Genomic DNA, 18,221 nt, shown 5'->3' on the forward strand with positions numbered 1-18,221 from the left:
TTTGTCCTCTTATAGTCTACGTGGCGTTTATTACCCTCAGACGGATGAATGGGACATACCTCAGAGAACTTAGTGATAAATCATGTATTTTTAATGAATATCAATAGAAGAAACCCCAAAGACATAGCCCGCTATCTAATTTGATTAAACTGTGCTTAGGGCGGCTGGAAGTCTCTGACCGGGGAATAGTGTAGTAATGACTCGGCGGGTGTTACACCAGCCTATTTTAATGATCTAATGGACTGCCTGTGAGTTTAACTCCGCGCGGTTCAAATGATTAGCACCGACGAAAAATAGCATTCGTTCTGACATGATCCTTAATATCCGTTCTATAGTTACAGCCGCCCGCCCACTACCCATGATATCTGTTTGGGTGATGTGCAGGTGCATGTGCACGTTGTCTATACAAACAATTTACGTAGCACGCAAAAGGTCAGAGAGCACGCACAGCAATATCCATAGGCCTAAATGAGCACAGTTCAACGAAAACATTTACAAAAGCGAAAAAAAGATAAAGAAAGCTAAAGAAAAAGATTAAATCTGGTAGAGGAAAAATGTAAACTGCCAAGAAAGAGAAACTTCAAGTCAATCAAAAAGTGATATGACAGATAAATAAGTTATTGCAGGATGATTTCCTACACCAATTTACGGAGAGTGGGTAGTTAGGACTAAGTCTAATTGTTGCATTAGCCTACACAACAGTTCATTTCAGAACCATGGACAGCGTACTTTTTTGTTGTTGTACTTAACCATTTCATCTGGCGCACCAAACGTCAAAATTTCGCCAAAACTATTCTGCTCTGCCTCTTGGCAACACATAGGCCTATGTGCATCGATCTAAAAAAAAACGATTTGTTTGTAGGCTAACCAAATGTAGACCTATAGGCCTAGGTATAAATATGACCAGTCTTTGCGGTCGATAGGCCTACATGTGAATGCATAGGCACATTTTTTCACAGAATATGCCTTCACTGTGTGCTTCGTAATGTCCGTTACGTTCACATTCAGAATTTAATGTATGTTCTATATGGTAGTTTGCAAACACCCTACACATATTGGTTGTAGTTTACATTACAGGCTACAACTTATGTGCACATTGCACGCATGTGCCCTGTGCTGCTCCATAGTATTTGAAAATATGTATGTCATGCAAGAATGCAGTCATGATGTAGGTAGGCCTAAGACAGTGTCTAGTGCTACCACTAAAACGGAGTATTGGAAAGGGTTTATTATTGTTAATACCAGTGAAAATCTACACATTTCAAGGTGTATTCTTAGACTGAAGATTATTCCAACAGCTCAGGTATGTGAATCAATTATCTTTCCTAAAGCAGTTATGGCATGCATAAATTATATTGTTATGAAGGATAACAACAGTTGATAGAGAATGATGCTGAACAAAGTCTGTAGTAGCACTTTATATTGCCATTGTAAGGGGGCCAACCCACATCAGCCCACCACTGATGTGCAGCACCTACCTTTGTTAAGGGTTATGGTTAGGGTTTAGGTAAGGGAAAGTTGTTCAATTGCTTAATATGTTGGAGCTTAAAAACACGGCCTGTCTTATGGCTCCTTTGTACTGAACAGCAGCCATTTTGCAGTAGCTAAGTTAGTCATTTTCAACATCGTATACCTGTTTATTGACAATAACTTGAGTTGATTTGCCCACCATTTTCTTCCACACAGTCTTTTATTTGTAAATAATAAAAATGAACTCTTGAATATAAAACATACACATCAGTAGAGCCACATCTGTTATACAAACAAGAAATGTTGCAGTGAATACTTCTTTCCTAGATATCGTGTTTTGAGTGGATACCTATGGACTGTAAACAATCAGTATCATGGAGTAATACCGACAAAGGAAAGGGCAGTGGGCCGCACCGCAAGGGGTTAAACTGAAACGTCAGCAAATAAGATTTTCATTGGCTTTTAAATTCAGTCCAAACCATGAGAAAATAGTGGGTTTAAAGTTTTGCAATTAAAGAAACAAGATGGTGTGTGTTGCAAATAGTCACGTTGGTGTTGGCTGCTATTACGAGAATCTGAAAGGTCTGTTGGCTCCCCCTTGTGGTTGGGCACCGCTCAGCGGCTCTCACAGCACAGGGCATGGGGCTCTGATCTGTTTCCATAGGACCAGGAATGTTTGGATCGTTTTGTGTGTGTGTAAATATTGTCAAACTTCTCCCGATGACTTATATTTACAATGTGTGTGTGCACTTAAGTAATGTGTGTAGTCAAATGCACTAATTTGATAATCATATATCTTTATAATTTCTGTCAAGTCATAATTATACTTCATATACATTAAGCTCTGTTTTTATACACACATTCTCTACCTCTGTTTCCAGCCCCACTGTCATAGACTACAGTTAAAGCACCTAGATCCTCAGATAGTCAGGGGTCTCCAGTTTGCTCAGTACTACGATACAGCACTGCTCTCCAAAGGGTTCAAAAGGAACACAAGAAAATAAAAAAGGCTTTTGGAGACTTCCTAATATGGGAATTCGTACCCAGAGTTGGAGGTGTGGCCTGGGCGGAGCTTATTCCCCCGTGTCCGCCCTTGGAAGGCGGATGGCTTGGCTTTTCTGTTTGTATTCATATTCAGTACGAGCAAACTGTACAAGTACATGCAACATACAAGTTGGCCTAAAATATGTGGAACTAACACACATTTAGTCTCTTTTTTAAAAGTAATTCGTCTGGCTTTTGTTTTACAAAAAAATGTGCATGCAGCTTGGGCCGGGGTCCCGAGTCATGCTGTGCCTGCCACGCTCGCAGGGGCGGGACTAGAGGGGGGTATGACAAGACCTCTGCAGGTCTGCAGACCACCGTCACTCGAAACCAAATACACACACAGGGAGTCTGCACCACATGGTACCTTTCTCAACTCTAGGCAAATAGAATATGGAATAAAATATATCTAACCATCATTTGGCCTCTGTTTTTCTTTCTCTTTTGCAATCAATCGTTGTATGAAAAAAATCAATATTTTCTCTTTGTCTCCTGCACACCCTTTATGGCCTCACAATAACCTCTTCACTGATTGGCTTCACCAAGCCTGGGCTGACGTCCCTTTTGCCACCTAACAGAGTGGGCTGCATGAGTCCCTTCTATCTCAGGAGCACGTGCCATAACACACTCAACAGAGAGAGAGGAGGAATGGACAAAGAGGGGACAAAGAAAGTAGATGTCAGAGAGGAGGGGGATGGATACATAAAAAGGAGGAATGAGGAATACAAGAGGTGAGACTCAGGAGCAAGGCCCCAGCAGCCCAGAGAAAGGCGTGAGGGAAGGGAGGGAGGCATGGCAAGTGATTGTCAGAATCCAGCTAAGCTCTGATTGGCTAGTTCTCTATCTCCCTTCCTTTCTCTCTCTCTCTCTCTCTCTCTCTCTCTCTCTCTCTCTCTCTCTCTCTCTCTCTCTATTTCTCTCTGTCTGATTTGCTCTTTTGCCCTAAGGGCAATTGGCCCTAGGTATGTTGTCATGCACTCTGGTCATTTGTGGTCCATTGGTTGTGGTCCATTTGGGGTTGTGGTTACGTTGCGGTCACTAAGAGCGCATACTAGCTGGTCCTGAGCTGTCCAGGGATGTCTGGGACGCCCGCCGCGTGAGCGAGGCTAATGTAGGGTCCACCAATGAGGACGGGGGAAACAGTTTGTACCAGCCAATCACTGTGCTAGAGAGATCCAGCTCCTCCAATAGGATCTGTGCAACTCCCATGAAGCATTTGTGGTCCAGTCGCCCGTAGTCGCCCCAGACTATTACCTGTGGAAGGGGAGAGAGATATGTTAGGCCAAGGAAGCATGCACGCACACGCACACGCACAAACACAAACAAACACATAACACACAGTACAGCTCCCCGGTGTTATTACCTGGAGGACCTTCCCCTGTGGGCTCTCCTCAAACAGCAGGGCCTGCTGATAAAGTGGCTCCAGGGTTTTACGTGCAATCTTGGTTTTCTTTTTGGCTTTACAGGCTCCGTTGTCCAACAGGTACACCTTGACATAGGGAGCTGCAGCGAGAGAGAGGTGGGGGGAGAAAGGAATGAGGGAATGGAGAACAAACACACTTATCTGTATGTGGGTGGGTGGGTGGGTGGGTGGGTGTATGTGGTACCTGGGAGTGATTTGGACCCTGGTTTGGGGTTAAGGCCACGTGCCCTGATCACCTCTACCTCCAGCTGGCCTTTTTTATCCATCATTCCGATTTGAACATCTCCTGTAAAACACACACAGTATATCTTATCCAGTTCAATGAATGTATCATACTGTATGTAGTATCTTATGTCAGGTTACACAAGTCCTTTGTGTCACTCACCCATGGCAGGTGTGGCTAATGTTTGCCGGCCCACCAGTTGGGCCGGGCCAAGGCCATCCAGGAAGTCACTGAACTGACTGTCAGCCCCCAGCCTCATCCCCGAGAAGATTAGACTGGAATACACACACACACACACACACACACACACACACACACACACACACACACACACACACACACACACACAGACAGACACACACATACTGGGGTTAGACTACTGAATAACGTTACAATGGATAAGCATTGAGAATGACACTACCACTATAGTCAAAGAGACAGAGTGAGGCTAGAGATACTGACTTCCCCTCAGAGCTGTAGCTGTTCATGCTGCCGTTGGTGGAGTCTCTGCTGGTCTGGCGGTTCATGGCAGAGCGGGGGTAATCTACAGCCATACCCACCTCTGTACTCCTCTGGATCTGGATTTTGTTCTTTTTCTTGCCCTTCTTCTTAGTATCCACCCCCACTGCTTCTTATTGCACACACACAGCAAACACACAACAATGCATGAACAATACCAACAGGTGGTCAGATGGGTGCTGGATCCAGGGCTTGTGTATGGGAGAGTCTTGTTTGTATGGTCTGTCTGTGTTACCTTTCTGGGAGGTGAGCTGTGAGGTGCTGCAGCTGCGTCTGGAGGGCAGGCCCACGATGGCCACCACGCGTTGGCTGAGGCTGGAGCGTCGCTTCTTGCCCCCGCCCAATGCTGTATCTGATTGGCTGCCGTCCGTGCGCTCAATGCCATAGATCTCACCGCTCACGCTGGTGCTCTTCAACATGCTGCGGCCTGACGCATGGATCGCATTGCTACACACACATACAGACAAATATATGTTGCAGACATTACTGCAACACACAGGAGTGTGTGTTTGTGTGTGTGTGTGTTTGCGTGTGTGTGTGGTTCTATTTACTTGAAGCGTCCCCGGGGTCTCTCTGACTGGATGGACATGTAGCTGGTACTACTGATGCGGGAGGCACTGCTGGTGCGAGAGATGGCTGACACGTCACTGACATCACTGTCTGAAGACTTGCGGGATACGTTCTCACAGCTGGTTCTCCTCTGGTCCTTATACAGCTAGAGATAGGATGAGACGATATATACACATGTATTTATTAATGCCAATAAACTTAATTGAATTGTTTTGAATTGAGAGGGGGGATAGACAAGTGAGGGGTGAGAGAGAGATGGAAGGAGGGACAGGGATATGGGGAGCGAGAGAGAGAGAGAGAGAGGGACAGAGACATGGGGAGCGAGAGAGAGAGAGAGAGAGAGGGATAGAGAGAGATGGTGAGAGGGACAGAGATACAGGGAGCGAGAGAGAGAGAGGGACAGAGATATGGGGAGTGAGAGAGAGAGGGACAGAGAGAGATGGAGGGAAGGACAGAGATATGGGGAGCGAGAGAGAGAGGGACAGAGAGAGATGGAAAGGGAGACAGACAGAGGGTTAGGGTTAGTGGCTGACCTCTAGTGAAAGGTGACTGACCTCGCGTTTGCTCTTAAGCGCCCTCTCCAGGTCCCTGCTGGAAGTGGAGGGAGCAGCAGAACTCCTGTAGGAGTCCCTCTGCTGCACCTTCATCTGGAGCTGACGAACACGCTCCTCTGCTGCTAGAGCTAGACACACACACACACACACACACAAATACACACACACACACACACACACAGGGAGGAATGAGCAAAAATAAGCACACACACATATCTCTCACTCATTCAGGTTTACAGACAAAATCAAGTCTAGAAAGCCACACACACCTTGCTCTACGGGGCTGCTACTCTTGTCGGGGACCTGTGGGAGGTGTCTGACCCTGCGAGCTGCTGACGAGGACGTCACGGAGGAGGACAGAGACGCACCACCTTGGAGGGGGATCCTGAGAGAGAGAGATGGAAAGAGAGAGGATGAGAGAATGAGAGAGAGATACAACAAGGGGATGTATCTCTTCATGGAAATCCTGCAACACCAACTATTAGTTTCACTGTTGGACACAGAGTTTTTACACATACAGTGAGCTCCAAAAGTATTGGGACAGTGACCTATATATTTTTCTTTCTCGGCTCTGTACTCCAGCACTTTGGATATGAAATGATACAATGACTATGAGGTTAAAGTGCACTGTCAGCTTTAATTTGAGGGTATTTTAATCCATATCGGGTGAACCGTTTAGAAATTACAGCACTTTTTGTGCATAGTCCCCACATTTTAGGGGACCAAAAGTATTGGGACAAATTCACTTATATGTGTATTCAAGTAGTAAAAAGTTAAGTATTTGGTCCCATATTCATAGTACACAATGACTACATCAAGCTTGTGACTCCAAGATTATGGATTACGGATAATCCTGAATGAATCATGAATAATGAGTGAGAAAGTTACAGACGCACAAATATCATACCCCCAAGACATGCTAACCTCTCAACATTACAATAACAGGGGGGGCTAGCATGTCTTGAGGGTATGATATTTGTGCGTCTGTAACTTTCTCACTCATTATTCACGATTCATTCAGGATTATCCATAATCATGGTCGCATCCACATTAATGTAGAAGTGTTTAGAAATATATTATATTCTTATTTACAATACAATACAAATGACACAATACATTATTTACCATTAATTTCTATTGGGCACAAAATAAACTGAAACGCAACCAAAATAAACAGCAAATGGAAGCAAGTCACAAGCTTGATGTAGTTATTGCATACTATGAATATGGGACCAAATACTTAACTTTTTACTACTTTAATACACATATAAGTGAATTTCTCCCAATACTTTTGGTCCCCTAAAATGGGGGACTATGTACAAAAAGTGCTGTGATTTCTAAACGGTTCACCCGAAATGGATGAAAATACCCTCAAATTGAAGCTGACAGTGCACTTTAACCTCATAGTCATTGTCTCATTTCAAATCCAAAGTGCTGGAGTACAGAGCCAAAACAACAAAACATTTGTCACTGTCCAAATACTTTTGGAGCTCACAGTACGAACTAAGAAGTAAACACGAGTAAAGCTTGGTAACACAGTGAGGGGAAGTGTACTACACTCAATATGCAGCTCATTCCATTGTGGCTGGTGTGAGGTCCTGTAGCAAAAAGAGCTAGATACATTGAGACCGTGAAAAACATAGACAATTAGCATTAGTGAGCATTTAAGTGATAATGCCCGAGAAGCCGGTGTTTGGAGGATATATTGGCACAGGTGTTGTTCGTCGAGGCCAGCAAACCGTGCCAATATATCCTCCAAACACCGGCTTCAAGGGCATTATCACTTTTATATAACGGGTTACCAACATATTCAAATAATTATTTACATATTTTCATTAAAAACTTTATTTTGATGAATTTATTCATACTATTTCATCCTTCCACATGATATAGTCCCGACACAAATCTAGGGTTGCTACCCACGCCGGCTGGTCGTTCGTTCTATCGGTTCGGTTGCCAGAGACGCGACCCAATCGTTCAGTCTTTTTGTTCTGTATCTATGGACGCGACCCAGTCATTCGTTCTATATGTTCTATTACCATACTGGCTGGCAATGTTCTTATCCCTTGCTTGCTAGCTAGTCAACTACAGCTAACTTACAGTCACGTCAAACAGTGCAGCCAGGACAACAAAGCAGCTGCATTTGCATTTGTTTAAGCTATTTTCAAGTGACATTTATTTGGATACATCCATAACAATGAGCTAATGAGGCGCGATTTCACCTGGCATAGAAAATGTGCTCTCTCATCAGGACACTGTTGTTCAGAGGAGCTAGCCAACAACACAGCTAACACAATCACTTCAAACTGAAGCTGGAAAGACTGCAAACTATCTGCACTTCGTTTTGTTTTTACCTGTTTTCAATTTATATTTATTTGTATATATCCATAAAAATGATGCTGATTCATGATTTCGACTGGCTGAGAAAAGCTGCCTGCCTGTCTGTCTCGACCTGACTCCCGACTCGTTCATTACTATACGACAGCTGGAGTTACCCTTTGAATATTGAAACAATGTTGCAAATGTGGGAGAGACAGACAGCAAGGTTTATACAAATCTCAGCTGTAGAAAACTAAATGTTAGTCTAAAAGAAATGTGAGATAATGTCTAGATGCATTTTATAGTGGAAAGTTTATAAATTGCATGGCTGGGCTGATGAGACTGGATTGCGCAGTCGGATGGAACAGAGTAAATAGGCATTTTAATGTCATAGATTTAGCAGGTGGTAACTTGTGGAATAGACACCAAGCATTCAGGATTAGGCCCACTCGTTGTATTAACACACACAACACATACACTTACACACACAATCCACCACAACCCACCACACACTGGCCAAGGGCTGGGGTACAATGTCAAATAAATCGTGTGTCTGCATTAAAGGCAGTGGGATCACAGAGGAGGAAGGTAGCAGCTCTCTCAGACCACTCCTCCAGGGGGTCAGAGGTGAGGGGTCAGAGGTCAGCACCTGTTTGTTTGGGGTGAGCCCGGGGCCAACCCCCGGAGGTTCCCCTTACCGAGCGGCCGCAGGGGAGGGGGCCGTCCTCGGGATGCCTTCAGGATGGAGGTGGGCTTTATTCTGGGGGCCCCCCACACACACACCATACACACCGTGTGCACAACGTCGCACAGCGCAAAGCAGCATGGAAAAAGGAAATAAAATGAAAGGAAAATATATATAAAAAAATACAAATAAAAACGTTGTCAAACATGTTGAAATCAGTCTAGACAGTGTGAGAGACATCTCAGAAAAAGAAATCTGAAATGTGCAGGTCAAACTACCAGATCCCATATTAGGGACGATCACACATTGGTCCTGAACTGTCCATTGCAAACGCAAGCTCAACTTGCCTCCATGTGAAAACATATAAATGAATCCTAACCAATACTATCATGCTAATGTTAGCATCACCATGCTAACCAGGGGTTGGAACTGGTTCAGGGAAGAGAACCGAAAACCAGAAAAGAACAACAAAAGTGATCTATACTGTTCCGGAATAGAACCGTTATTTTAAAAGCATGGGAACCGGTTAATAACGTTATTTTACGTTCCGTGATTTTTTTTCCAGTCCCTCAAAAGACGCAACAAAGGACCTATGCAAAGTCTTCATTGTCACTCAGAAACTTATATCGGCCTGCCTGCCAGCTGAAAATCTTTGCCTGTACGAGTTTAGGCTACCTGCCCCTCCCTCTGAAGCATGCATAGTCTACTGTAGCTACTGGCGTTAAAGGCGTGATTCAGAAATTAGGGAGAGAGATTTTTAATTACAGAACAATAGATTCACTTTTTCAATGGTAGTTAAGGATACTATAGTTATCACGTTTCACATTGGATATATTAACTAAAATACATGTTTTTATTTGAATAACTGGTGCCGCTCTGCACACACAAGCTTGTTATCTAGCTAGCTTGTTAGCTAGCTCTGGTCTAGCTTTTGAAAACTCTAGACGCCATTAAGTGTAATGTAATGGAACTGAGAGTCATGATCAAGGGCTAGCTCTGGGCCAACATTAGTTAAGCCAACTCTTTGAAGTTCAAAGACATTTAAAGTTCCTTCATAGAAGCCGCTCCTCCGTAGGTATAAATCTGTGGGCCTAATTCAGATAATGCATGTCATAAAAAGAAGATGCCCAGCGCTTCATGCCCAGCATTATCCTGACCCGCAAAATTTCAGTCACATGTAACACCCTACGCTACATTTGTCTGTCCAATGCATGTACATATCTTGCCCGCTCCATAGCAAGCTGCTCTATCCATTGGTGAAGTAATTTAATTTTGAGCTAAATGTACAAAATATATAAATATTTCAGAGGTTTAAAAAGGAACAGAAAGGAACTAAATAAATTGTTACTTTTTTTTTGTTCGAACCGGTTCAGGACTTTATTTTGCTGGTCGGAACAGTGGAACGGAACGAAAAAAATAAAATTATGTTCTGAACTAAACGATTGGAGAATTTTTTTTGGTTCCAACCCCTGATGCTAAACACTGCAGCCCAGTACAGTACAGGTGTAGGTGACTTAAAAGTAACAGTTAATTCCCAAATCAAAGTCTAAATAGTGGTACTGTGGATGAACTAGTGAACAGAAAGGAGGTAGACCCCCCCCCCCTCTAGGTAAAAGTCACCCATGGGTACAGATCTAGGATCAATTTACCCACAAACAAATCCCAACCTCAATTATTATGGGGGAAAACTGATGTTAGATCATGTCTAAGGGGAACTTCATCCTACTCTGGGAACTCATGTGAGGGGACAGACTATGATGGCAGGATGAAACTCACAGTGAGATTCACATGCTCGACTCAAACTTTCACTTTAATCCTGTACTGATGTGAATGGGAGATTTTATGAAAGTTTGAGGATTGGGCCGGAGGTGATGATGTTGAAACAAAAAACTCTGGGTATATGTTATGGTTGGCCACCTTACCTGTCTCTGTCAGGGAGCTTCTTGCCCAGAGTGTGACAGGTGGATGAGTCCAGGGTCCGAGTTTGCCTGGGAAATTGGGGGATGAGTGGAAAACAGAAAGAATCGGATGGATGGATGAATAAATTAATGGAGTATGGTAGAGGGGTAAACAGCTGGGGTAAGTGAGAGAAGTCTGATTCTCTATTCGTAATGAATCTAATAGCCTTATGCTCTACAGAAGACAAGCCAGTTGAGATATAGATTTGATGTAGCTGTCTCTGTGTTGTCAATACACAAAAATTGAATATGGAACAATGATTACGAAGAAGCATCACACACTCATGCATTCATTGAACAAGTACTGTGTGTGTGTGTGTGTGTGTGTGTGTGTACCTCTTCTTTGCACTGAGGTGGTTTACTGTCTCTTGTCTAGGAACTAGATGCTCCATCATCCATCTGCTTCATACACACCACAAACATGAGGGTGATGAGATGGCATGATAAGAAACACAGACACACATACACAGAGACACACACACACCACTTATGACTTACATAGATATAAACTCAACTTTGAATCCTGAATTATGTGTATTTTGTTATGAATATGAAAGACAGACATTAGTGATAATGATAAAAGCTCAGTTGGCATGCAATAGACAGACAAAAGCTTCTGAAATCCCTCAGTTTCATAGACTACAACTACAAAGCAAAACAGCACAGCCATTCTTCACGAGAAGATAGAGGCTGCAAGGATTTTAGAACACAAAGTTTACACGGCAGAATGCTAGAACACAAACTGGATTGTAGAACACAAGTGGAAAACAGAAAGAGGAAAACAGAAAGAATCGGATGGATGGATGAATAAATTAATGGAGTATGGTAGAGGGGTAAACAGCTGGGGTAAGTGAGAGAAGTCTGATTCTCTATTCGTAATGAATCTAATAGCCTTATGCTCTACAGAAGACAAGCCAGTTAAGATATAGATTTGATGTAGCTGTCTCTGTGTTGTCAATACACAAAAATTGAATATGGAACAATGATTACGAAGAAGCATCACACACTCATGCATTCATTGAACAAGTACTGTGTGTGTGTGTGTGTGTGTGTACCTCTTCTTTGCACTGAGGTGGTTTACTGTCTCTTGTCTAGGAACTAGATGCTCCATCATCCATCTGCTTCATACACACCACAAACATGAGGGTGATGAGATGGCATGATAAGAAACACAGACACACATACACAGAGACACACACACACCACTTATGACTTACATAGATATAAACTCAACTTTGAATCCTGAATTATATGTATTTTGTTATGAATATGAAAGACAGACATTAGTGATAATGATAAAAGCTCAGTTGGCATGCAATAGACAGACAAAAGCTTCTGAAATCCCTCAGTTTCATAGACTACAACTACAAAGCAAAACAGCACAGCCATTCTTCACGAGAAGATAGAGGCTGCAAGGATTTTAGAACACAAAGTTTACACGGCAGAATGCTAGAACACAAACTGGATTGTAGAACACAAACTACAGGCTACAACATTTTAGAACACCTACAGACTGTTAAATTCTAGAATCAATACAACAAGTCACAGTGATTCTAAATAGTCTGAAATATAGTACCATAGAGCAAAATTATTGATTGGGATACGTTTATGGTTAGAGGTTAGCTAGCTATTAGTGTGCATTGGGGTTTAGTACAGGTGTGGGGGTTAGAGTTGGGGCCAGCTGCTAACAGGGGGGATGGGGCCGGATGGGAAGGGGGTACCTGTCGTCTTCTGGGGAGGCGTGTTGGATTAGAATCCTGGGGCTGCCGGGGCGTCTGCGGGGCAGAGACTGGGAACAGCTGAGACCCACAGCGCCCCCGGTGTACACACAGAGAAACACATGCATTATGGATCACCTGCACTCTCATAGCTCATAGGGGCTTTATCGAGTTCATGGGTCTATCATAGCTCTGAGTCTCAGTTTAAGGCTGTTACCACAAAAAAGGGACCCTCCCTTTATTGCATCTTACAAAGTAGCTATGTACAAACACTCACTCCATGAGACTCTACAAAGAGAATGGATTCTTTCAGACACTGCACTATACCATTACTTTTGCACAAGCCATAAGAGCTTTTGCACACACACACACACACACACACACACACACACACACACACACACACACACACACACACACACACACACACACACACACACACACACACACACACACACACACACACACTAAAATAGGTGGTAAAGTGTAGAAGGTGGGGTGCAGGGTACAGGTCAGTGGGCTGGTACCTTTGGGGCTCTGGTGAAGGAACACTGTGGTTCCTTTCTGGGTTCAGACAGTTGGTGCTAGCGCTCCAAGTCTTAACCCTGTCCAGAGAAGGCTGTAGATCACTAGCCCAATAACATGCCATCCAATGCAGGAGAGGAGAAAACAGGACAGGAGGAGATGCAGAAAAAAGAAGAGAAAAATGGAAAAGAAAGAAATGTTAGATACCCAAATCATAAAGGACATGCTAGTCTTAACCTGGTTTTGAGTGATTAGGTGATTGATTACAATCACGGCAATGCAATATGTTGTCAGATAGTGAGGTAGTCAGGTTGTCAGGGAGACCTGTTCCCCGGTTCTCAGAAGAGTCCTTGACCATGGTATGAGGAGGTCATGGAGGGCTAAAGGTCTGTGTGTGTGTGTCTGTGTGTGTGTGTGTGTGTGTGTGTGTGTCTTACCTAATGGTGATCTCGTCTGTAAACCTGAGAACTCGTTGTGTGAAAGAGCGGTGCGTTGCTGTGACAACACTGGAGCGCACCATTGAGCTAGTCTTTAGACATGCAGGCAGCGTGGAACTTCACTCAAGACAATGAAAAAAATCAAAATGAAAGCATGCAATAAAAAGGCAACAAAAATCTACTTAACATAAAACAAACAGAGGCCAAGAGCAGGTAATGATGTGTGTGGTAGCCTACAACTGTGGACAATACTCCCATGGGCAAGATAACAACAACTGTTTCTGAAGTGCAAATTGGACTACTTTCAATACCTGCTCCATGTGAATTGATGGAATTCATCCAAGGATATCAGTAAGACCAAGATCAGTAAGACCAGGATACAGTATCTGTACTGCAACATTGGTCTGGTGCATATGATGTAGCTATATGAAGTCAACTCAAGTGATATTACCTCCTGAACATAAAACTACAAATGTATAACATACCACAACAACACTAACTTACAAGATAATTGTGTGTGTACGGTGGGGAGAGGCGGGGGTACAAAGTTTGGAGGGGAGCAACTTTCCAACACAGCCTCTCTCTTCTTCCACGTACCTGTAAATGTCCTTGTGGATGCCGTTGACTAAGAGGGGCATCTTAGTGGAAAGTGTGTTACTGTGTCTAGAAGAGCTCCTGAGGTGAGTGGTGTGACGTGTGTGTGCATGCAGGAGACAGAGATAGAAAACGGGGAAGGAGGAAGATGGATTAAAATAATGGAAATAGAATTCCCAAACTACTGCTAAAGAAAGACAGGAGAGCAGCATGCCAGATGCGTGGAAGCATGTATGCCAGCCTTTGCCAGTCTCTTCCAGCCCATGTACCAGCCATGTACCAGCCAGGCTTTGCCACCTACCTCTGTGGGTGGGCTCACTTAGACAGTATTGCACTTTTGTCCAATATAATGGATCTAGCAATGCACTGAACTAGCGTCAAAAAGTGCCCTCTAATGTTTGAGGGACATTATTACAACCATGAATGGATCACTATAGCTACATGACGCTAACTCTGAATAACTAGCTGCCCCTCAGGCATTGGCCAGGATCAGCAGAGGCTATGTGCGGTCAGTAGTGAACAGTCCCAGTGTTAATAATATAATAATTATATGCCATTTAGCAGTCGCTTTTATCCAAAACAACTTACAGTCATGTGCGCATTCATTTTTACGTATGGGTGGTCCCGGGGATCGAACCCACTACCCTGGCATTACAAGCGCCATGCTCTACCAATTGAGCTACAGAGGATGTGTGTTGTGTCACTGTCACATGGGATAGGATGGACACACTGCATGTCCATTACTCTCTCACATACATTATGACAGAATAAGATGCATATAGCAGATCAAGAGTGAAGTCATCGAAGAACTCTACACATCTATATGCGGCTCCAAAATCAACGTATAGAAAAGGCTAAAAGAAAAAGAGAACCAACCTCAACCATGATGTGCTTCAGATAAAGGTTTATAAGGATGGTGAGAATGAGGATTATGATCATACCTAATAATAATAAATGTCCTGACTCCTGTTTACCTTTTAGTGTGTAGGCACTCTGCACTTTTGCCCCGATTTGATTGGTGGATCAAGATGACCTCACTGTGGTTACCATGGGGATGGATGACACATGAGGAAATAAACAATGGAAGCCGGAGGACAGGGAAAGAACATAGATACAAAGCTGAGCCAGCGGAGAACAATGGGACAGGTAGAAGTTGCCCCTAACCACAGATCTAGGATCAGATGACTCTATCCCATTTCCTAACCCTAACCATTACAGGGGATGAACAAATCTGACCATGTATCAGTGGTTATTGGCAACTTCTACCTACTCCGACAGGTACAAACATGACAGCAAGAGATGCTACGACGCCTTATAACTCTTAATAAACTTTTGTCTCATGGCTATAACTTCATTGTTCTGAGAGTCTGAATCAACAAACAACTGAGACCAAACCAACAAGTGAGCAGCCATATCCAAACATAATCCCGACTATTCATTGTGCTGAATCACAGAAAGGAAGAGAGCAGAAGAAAAAGGAAGAAATACAACTAAAGGTACTTTTCGAACTGGAAAACACGACAGGGACAAATAATCCAGGGCCACCCGATTGCACGCACGCACGCACACACGCACACACGCACACACACACACACACACACACACACACACACACACACACACACACACACACACACACACACACACACACACACACACACACACACACACACACACACACACACACACACACACCCACACACACCCACACACACCTGTCATCTACATAGTCCTGCTCCTGGTAGTGTCCTCTGGCAGAGTCGTAGTAGCGGGTGGGAGAACTAGACCTCCTACTATGGTGGACCTCATCATCCAAACTCCTGACACAGAGGAGGCGTGAGAAAGATGAGAGAGAGTGTGAAAGAGAGAAGGGGTGGGGGGTGGGGAGAAAGAGAGAACAAGGCTTTTAGCTGTGGTAACACTGTATGTGCTGGCTGTGTTGGCAGTGACAGTAAGAGCATTATTGGCAGCACTACTTGTTCTGGGTCACAAAGGCCGAAACACAAACATGTCCCTGAAGTTCTCTCCTCCCCCTCTCTCTTCATCAACACCCCTTCTCCCCCTCTCCTTTCCTCTCCCTCACCTCTGGGTGGGGACGTTGGTGGGTCGTGATCGGCCCCTGCCCTGTTCCTCTCTGTGAGGGGAGACAGATCGAGAGCGATGCTGGGGTGTCCTCTGCTGCTCCGGCACCTCCAGAGTGGTGGCGTGGGGATCCCTCTGCTGCCTCTCTCTCTCCCGTGAGCCTCTTTCGGCCGCTACACAGACACCCGCAGGGAAAGAGAAGCAGTGTTCATAAAAGCAAACATACATACGACATACTATATTGCCCCAAGCTGGCACATTTGTATCCTTCAGCTCTAGTATGACAATACTAATACAAACTACTCATGCCAGTTGAACCCAAGGATACCGACTGTTCCTGCTTTACCAAACAACCTCCTGCTGTGAGCTTTGAATGTTCAGTTTATATAAAAACATAATGAACTGCCTGATGTAGAAACAGTGAAAAATCACACTGCAATCACACTGCAATTAACTATTTTCTGAAGGTCAATGTGAGTTTTTTGTCATTTCTAGAGGAATAATTCATTAAAGCTGACAGTGGGTGCCTTTAATCTACAATTTCTTTTTTTACCAAGAAAAATAATGAGAGGTTAGTGGCTGTATCAACTTCTTTCTCTCTTCCTCTCTCACTCTCTCTTTTTCCTCTCTCTCTCTTTCAAACACACACATACGCCCCCACACGCATGCACACTCGCACGCATGCACACCCACCCACACACACACACACACACACACACACACACACACACACACACACACACACACACACACACACACAAATAGAGCAGTGAAGGTTTATGAGGTCCAGTGTTCTGACCACAACAGAACCACATTTTAGTTGTAGAATGCCGATGGAATGTCTCTCTTAGTAAGACAGCATTCCCATGCCCCCACGCACCTTTAGACACAACTCGAAGATGGTGCTGCAGTGGATAGCTGCCGTCTTACGAGCTGCTGACCAATTCTGCTATTTTGTGTGTTTAAAAAAAAAACTTTGATCTTAACGTTTTGGTACAAAATATTGCTGACATAATTTCCTATGACCGAAAACAGATTCTGGACATCAGAACAGTGATCACTAACCTCGATTGGGATGAAGATTTCTACTTCAACGAGTCGGCAGCTGTGGATTTACTGCTCATTCCGGACCAGGCCCTAATCCCCGGGATCCCTAATTAAATTGCCTCTACCCTCGGTTCCATTGGCAAACACACAATCACTAGAGAACAAACTGGACAAGCTCCGTTCGAGACTGTACTATCCTATGTTTCTTGAAGTCGTGGCTGAACAAGGACATAATAAACATCTAGCTGTTTTTTTATGCATCATCAAGACAACAAAAGCTGGTGTGTGATCTCTAATGTTAAGGAAGTCTCAAAGTTTTGCTCGCCTGACTTAGAATACCTAGATAAGCTGCAGACCATACTACAGTATTTACCAAGATAATGTTCATCTATATTTTTCGTAGCTGTCTATTTACCATCACAAACCGTTGCTGGCACTAAGACCACACTCAACAACCTGTATAGGGCCATAAGCAAACAAGAAAATGCACATCCAGAGGTGGCGCTCCTAGTGGCCGGTGATTTTAATTAATGCAGGGCAACTGAAATCCGTCTTACCTAATTTTTACTAGCATTTCACCTGTGCAACTAGAGGCGAATCTCTAGATCACCTTTACGCCATGCACAGAAACACATACAAAGCTCTCCCTCGCCCTCCATTTGGCAAATCTGACCATAACTCTATCCTCCTGATTCCTGTTTATAAGCAAAAATTCAAACAGGAAGTACTATTGACACGCTCAATAAGGAAGTTATCCGATGAAGCGGATGCTAAGCTACAGGGCTGTTTTTTTTGCTAGCACAGACTGAATATGTTCCGGGATTCATCCAAAAACATTGAGGAGTTTACCACATTGAGGAGTGAATCAATGACGTCGTCCCCAAAGTGACCGTACATATATATCCCAACCAGAAGCCATGGATTACAGGCAACATCCGCACTGAGCTAAAGGCTAGAGCTGTGCTTTCAAGGGACACTAATCCGGACGCTTATAAGAAATCCCGCTACGACCTCTGATGAGCCATCAAACAGTCAAAACGTCAATACAGGACT

The 18,221-nt window shown here is 43.8% G+C and overlaps 1 protein-coding gene across 10 annotated transcripts in view; it reads right to left on the bottom strand.

Annotated features, from left to right (window-relative positions):
• Window positions 1-247: 247 nt before the first annotated feature.
• LOC121570569 (regulating synaptic membrane exocytosis protein 1) overlaps window positions 248-18,221 on the bottom strand; it is an 84,557-nt gene continuing 66,583 nt past the window's right edge. For 2 of the 10 annotated variants that reach the window (XM_041882056.2, XM_041882044.2), the window contains exons 17-31: window positions 16,123-16,294; window positions 15,755-15,859; window positions 15,014-15,076; window positions 13,011-13,112; window positions 12,487-12,564; window positions 10,730-10,795; window positions 6,073-6,188; window positions 5,783-5,931; window positions 5,231-5,394; window positions 4,915-5,126; window positions 4,623-4,791; window positions 4,323-4,435; window positions 4,122-4,223; window positions 3,878-4,017; window positions 248-3,768 (exon numbers count right to left, since the gene is read on the bottom strand). In XM_041882056.2, the coding sequence (XP_041737990.2) occupies window positions 3,553-3,768; window positions 3,878-4,017; window positions 4,122-4,223; window positions 4,323-4,435; window positions 4,623-4,791; window positions 4,915-5,126; window positions 5,231-5,394; window positions 5,783-5,931; window positions 6,073-6,188; window positions 10,730-10,795; window positions 12,487-12,564; window positions 13,011-13,112; window positions 15,014-15,076; window positions 15,755-15,859; window positions 16,123-16,294 (1,967 nt within the window). In that variant the 3' untranslated portion in view covers window positions 248-3,552. Of the gene's footprint in view, window positions 3,769-3,877; window positions 4,018-4,121; window positions 4,224-4,322; window positions 4,436-4,622; window positions 4,792-4,914; window positions 5,127-5,230; window positions 5,395-5,782; window positions 5,932-6,072; window positions 6,189-10,729; window positions 10,796-11,101; window positions 11,782-12,486; window positions 12,565-13,010; window positions 13,113-15,013; window positions 15,077-15,754; window positions 15,860-16,122; window positions 16,295-18,221 lie in introns of those variants that run through there. The other 8 variants (XM_041882062.2, XM_041882050.2, XM_041882094.2 and 5 more) reach the window with 8 other exon arrangements.

Source organism: Coregonus clupeaformis, chromosome 1, assembly GCF_020615455.1.
Source record: "Coregonus clupeaformis isolate EN_2021a chromosome 1, ASM2061545v1, whole genome shotgun sequence".
NCBI classification, from domain to species: domain Eukaryota; kingdom Metazoa; phylum Chordata; class Actinopteri; order Salmoniformes; family Salmonidae; genus Coregonus; species Coregonus clupeaformis.